We start from the raw sequence: 5160 nt of genomic DNA on the forward strand, positions 1-5160 counted from the left end.
CTGCCCGCCTCTACCCACCGGCACCCTCGCGCTCCGAAGGGGTCCTGGCCCACGTTGACCCCACGTTGACCCCTGACCCCTCCCCAGGTTTCCGGGCCGGACCCCCACCTCTCTGAGCGCCTCCGGCTCTTCCAGCAGCTGCGGGCGGCGCAGGAGCAACGGGATGAGGCCGGGACCGGGACCGGGACCGGGACAGGGGGTGACCGCCCCCCCCCGGGGACCCCCATCCGCATCGTCCTGTCCGGGGGGGGCTGCCTGCCCGGCCGGGCCCTGCAGACCACCCCCTTCCAGGTGGCCACGCAGCTGGGGTACGCACAGGCCCCGGACCTCCCCTCCCCAGGTGGGGACAGCCAAGGTCCCCATAGTGTCCCCGGGGTCTCCAACATCCCCACAGTGTTCCCAAGGTCCCCTACAGGGTCGCCACAAGGTCCCCAGGGTGTCCACGGTGTCTCCACAGGGTCCCCACAGGGCCTCTGTGGTGTCCCCAGTGTTCCCACGGGGTCCCCACAGCATCCCCAGGTTCCCTACGGGGTCCCCACAAGGTTCACAAGGGTCCCCACGAGGTCTCTATGGTGTCCCCAGGGTTCCTACAGGGTCCCTGCAGCATCCCTATGGTCTCCACAGGGTCCCCACAGTGTCCCCACAAGGTCCACAGGTTTTCCACAGTGTCCCTATGGTCCCCATGGCATCCCCATGGGGTCCTCAGGGTCCCCCTGGTGTCCCCACAGGGGTGGCCTGGCGGAGGCGGCACTGGTGGCCCGGGTGAACGGGACCCTCCAGGACCTCGACCGGCCCCTGGAGAGCGACACCGACCTGGAGCTTCTCGACTTCTCGACGCCGGAGGGACGGGTGGTGAGTCCCACAGGACACGGGGGCTGGACCCACGCCCCACTCCCCTCACAGCATGTCCCCCATGTCCCCCCCTCCGTGTGTGTCATCCTCACCCCCCGCCCCCCCAGGCTTTCTGGCAGTCCAGCGCCTGCGTCCTGGGGGCAGTGGCGGAGCAATTTTACGGGGCCACACTGTGCAGTGCCCAGGCCACCGAGGATGGCTTCTTCTGCGACATCCACATGGGAGAGAGGTAAGGAGATGGCGGGGACACACACACACACGGGTCCCCTGTGGGGCACGGTGTCCCCAGCCTGTCCCCATGCCTGCAGGACGGTGCAGCGCAGCGAGCTGCCGGCACTGGAGGATGCTTGTGACACTTTCGCCCGCACCGGGCACCGCTTCGAGCGCCTTGAGGCCACCCGCCAGCAGCTGGCCAAGCTCTTCAAGGTGAGACCCCCGGCATGTCCCCTCCCCAGCATGTCCCCTCCCTGTGCTGGTATGGGGTAAGGAAGCTCAGCTTGGGGACATCGGGACCCTCCTTGTTGGGGTTATGGATGGGGTGATGCTAACGGGGACCGATGTCACCCTTACTCACTGTCACCCCCCCTTGGTGTCACCTGTGCCACTCTTGCCCGCCTCGGTCCTCCCCTCACCCCCAGCATGGTGTCACCCCCCCTTGGTGTCACCCATGCCACTGTCACCTACCTCAGTGTCCCCTCCCAGCACAACAGCTTCCAGCTGCAGCAGATCGAGGAGGAGGTGACGTCTCCTACTGCCACCATCTATAGGTGAGCACGGGGGGCTCTGGGGTGGGGAGGGGGGGGTGCATCTGAGCAGAGACAGGGCTGTGGTGTCCCCACATACATCCATCCGTCCCTGCAGGTGTGGCCCCCTGCTCCAGCTCTGCCGCGGCCCCCTCCTCCGGCACACAGGGCTGATCGTAGCCCTCCGCATCCTGACCGTAGGTTTAGACGTGGGGCAGAGAAGGGGGGGACGCCCAGGTATTCAGACTCTGCTGATTTCCTCCCCACCCCACCCCCGGCAGAGCTCGGCAGCGTTTTGGCGAGGGGCCGGGAGCCACCAGTCGCTGCAGCGCATCGCCGCCGTTGCCTTCCCCAGCACCCAGGATTTGGCTGCTTGGCAGCAGGCGCAGGATGAGGCCGCCCTGAGGGATCACCGCCGCATCGGTCGGGTAAGTCTCACGTGGCGGTAGGGGGCGGCGGTGGTGGGGGGTGGGCATTACTGGGGGGTTGCTGGTGGCTGCTGGCAACCCCCCAGTAATGCCCACCCCTCGATGCAGGAGCAGGAGCTTTTCTTCTTCCACAAGCTCAGCCCCGGCAGCTGCTTCTTCCTGCCCCGTGGTGCCCACATCTACAACACCCTTGTTGACTTTATCAGGGTACGGCCCCCACAGCCCCCCCTCTGCCCCCCTGGGGGTGTCACCATCACCTCCACCGGGGGTAAGGGGAGAAATTGGGGTCTGCCCTGCACCGTGGCCCCACATACGTGCACCCTGCTGCACCCCAACCCCATTGCAGCCTGTGTACCTCACTGCACCCCCATCCTGTTGCACCCTGGACCCTTTGCACCCACACTCTGTCCCCACTGCGCACTCTGCTGCACCCAGACCCTCTTGTACCTGCACTGCAGCCCCACTGCAGCTGCACCCCATTCCCAGCTGCACCCAGACCCTGCCTGTGCACCCCACTGCACCCCAGACCCTCTTGCACCTGCTGTGCACCCACTTTTGCTGTGCACCCCACTGCACCCAAACCCTCTTGTGCTGTGACGCCACGTGTGCACCCTGTTGCACCCCAGCCCTGCTGTGCCTGCACCCTGACCCTGCTGTGCACCCCACTGCACCCAGACCCTGTTGCACCGTGACCCTGTATGTGTACTCCATCCCCTCTTGCACCCCAGGCCTGTTGTGCCCCCCACTGCCCCCCATCCCTGCCGCACCCAGACCCTGTTACACCCCAAGTCCCTGCTGTGCCCCATCCCTGCAGCACCCATGGCTGCAGCTCCCCGTCCCTCCCGCGCCCTGCAGCACCCGCAGCCCTCCCCTGGGACAGGCGCCGTGGGGCTGGGCTGACATCCCTGTCCCTGTCCCTGCAGAGCGAGTACCGGGCAAGGGGCTTCTGTGAGGTGGTGACCCCCAACGTGTTCAGCCCGCAGCTCTGGGAGCTCTCGGGGCACTGGCAGCACTACAGCACCCACATGTTCTCTTTCACCGCTGGCACTGAGACCCTCTCTCTCAAACCCATGAACTGCCCGGCTCACTGGTGAGTGGGGGAGACGCTGGGGGGGGTTGGGTGGGCTGATGATGCATCTGACTGACTGACTGTCCATCCACAGCCTGATGTTTGCCCACCGGCCACGGTCGTGGCGGGAGCTGCCGCTGCGCCTGGCCGATTTTGGGGTGCTGCATCGCAACGAGCCCCCTGGCACCTTAACAGGGCTGACCCGGGTGCGGCGCTTCCAGCAGGACGATGCTCACATCTTCTGCACCCTGGAGCAGGTGAATGTCCCCACCGGGTCCCCCCCACCGTGTCATACACCCCCCGGCCACCACTGACGCCTTGTCCCCAGCTGGAGGGCGAGATTGATGCCTGCCTGGACTTCGTGCGGACGGTTTACACCACGCTGGGCTTCTCCTTCCATCTAGCCCTGGCCACCCGCCCCCCTGGATTCCTGGGGGACCCCGAGACCTGGGACCGCGCCGAACAGGTGGGACGGGGATGGGGATGCTGACGGACCGTGGCCCTGCTGCAGGCACCGTCCCCAGCATCGCATCCCAGCTTTGCCGCTGTATCCTCTGCAGCGTGCCCCGTGCATCACCTCCTGCCTTGCCACCGTGTCCCCTGCGTTGTCCCCCTCATCGTGCCTTGTGCACCATGTCCCAGCTTTGTCCCCGTGTCCCACGCGCCATGTCCCAGCCAGGCCATAATGTCCCCTGTGCTGTGACCTGTCCATCACGTCCGAGCTTTGCCCGCACGTCCTGCGCATCACCTCCCAGCTCTGCTGTGGTGTCCCCCGCCTTATTCCCTGTCATGTTCCCTGCGGTGCCCTGTGTGTCACCTCCCAGGTGTGTCATTGCTTGCCATGTGGCACGTCCCATCTGTCACCTCCCGGCTTTGCCGTCATGTCCGTGTGCTGTATCCGTGCAGCGTGGCCTCTGCATTGTGTCCCTGTGTCGCACGCATGCACTGCATGCCCTGCATGCCCTGCACCACACCTCTGTCGTGCCTGCGTCGTGTCCCCCACGTCGTCGTGCCTGTTCATTGTACCTGTCATGCCCTCTGCGTTGGTCCCCTCTGTCATGCCTGTATGTCATGCCCTTGCGTCACATCCGCTGCATCGTGTCCCCTACATCGTCCATCCCTGACCCCCCCATCTGTCCCTGCAGCAGCTGGAGCGGAGTCTCCGTGCCTTCGGGCAGCCCTGGGAGCTGAGTCTGGGTGACGGCGCCTTTTATGGCCCCAAGGTGACAGATTTTGGGGTGGGGGGTCCCCAAAGGGTCCCAGTTTGCCCCCTCTGGGGACGAACTGGCACCCTTCAGGAACACCACCCTGCCATTAATCCTGATAGATCGATATCCGGATCCGGGATGCGCTGGGGCGGCAGCATCAATGCGGCACCATCCAGCTGGATTTCCAGATGCCGGAGAGATTTGAGCTGGAGTATGCCAGGTATTGGAGTATGCCAGGTATTGGTGGGGGTGGGGGGAGCAGACAACAGAATTGGAGCTTGGGGGGATCAGAGTTGGGCTAGGGTTGGCAGAATTGGGGGGTCAGGATGGGGCTGGGTCCCCCTGCACCCCCCTGACCCCTGGTGTATGTGTGTCCCCCTCAGTGCGACGGGGGGGGTGGTGCGGCCAGTGCTGATCCACCGGGCAGTGCTGGGTTCCGTTGAGCGCATGGTGGCTGTGCTGGCTGAGAGCTGCGGTGGCCGATGGTGAGGGGGGGGGTTGACCCCGAAGGGTCCCAGTTGCCCTTGGGGGCAAACCGGGACCCTTTGGGGACAAGCCCCCCCTGCAAAAAATCTCTCACCTTGGGGCTACAAAAGGGGCACCCCCCAATCCCTGGGACACCCCCATCCTGGGAACACCCACCCCAATTCCCCAGGGTCCCTTCATCCCCAGTGTCACCCCCATCCTGGGGTACCCTCCCAGTCTTGGGGACACTCCTGTCCTGGGGCACCCCCCCAATCCCCAGGACACCCCCCCAATCCCTGGGACACTCCCATTCTTGGAGCACCCCTATCTTGGGGACACTCCCCCCAATCCCCGGGTCACCCCATCCCTGGTTCACCCCCGCCTTGACACCCCCC

At 65.6% G+C, this 5160-nt stretch overlaps 1 protein-coding gene across 1 annotated transcript in view; it reads left to right on the plus strand.

The window, feature by feature from the left end:
• Positions 1-69: 69 nt before the first annotated feature.
• Positions 70-5160, plus strand: part of TARS2 (threonyl-tRNA synthetase 2, mitochondrial (putative)) — a gene marked incomplete at its 5' end in the record, with an annotated part of 7351 nt that continues 2260 nt past the window's right edge. Inside the window, 15 exons of the mRNA XM_010565615.1 lie at positions 70-308; positions 729-852; positions 960-1081; positions 1161-1278; positions 1555-1619; positions 1714-1792; positions 1877-2023; positions 2132-2230; positions 2947-3113; positions 3187-3349; positions 3421-3558; positions 4238-4315; positions 4420-4520; positions 4684-4786; positions 5156-5160. The exon at positions 5156-5160 is cut by the window's right edge and continues 182 nt beyond it. Coding sequence (XP_010563917.1) covers positions 70-308; positions 729-852; positions 960-1081; positions 1161-1278; positions 1555-1619; positions 1714-1792; positions 1877-2023; positions 2132-2230; positions 2947-3113; positions 3187-3349; positions 3421-3558; positions 4238-4315; positions 4420-4520; positions 4684-4786; positions 5156-5160 — 1748 coding nt within the window. The remainder of the gene's footprint in view (positions 309-728; positions 853-959; positions 1082-1160; positions 1279-1554; positions 1620-1713; positions 1793-1876; positions 2024-2131; positions 2231-2946; positions 3114-3186; positions 3350-3420; positions 3559-4237; positions 4316-4419; positions 4521-4683; positions 4787-5155) is intronic.

This window comes from Haliaeetus leucocephalus, unplaced genomic scaffold (assembly GCF_000737465.1).
Source record: "Haliaeetus leucocephalus isolate CR32 unplaced genomic scaffold, Haliaeetus_leucocephalus-4.0 Scaffold193, whole genome shotgun sequence".
Classification (NCBI taxonomy): Eukaryota; Metazoa; Chordata; class Aves; order Accipitriformes; family Accipitridae; genus Haliaeetus; species Haliaeetus leucocephalus.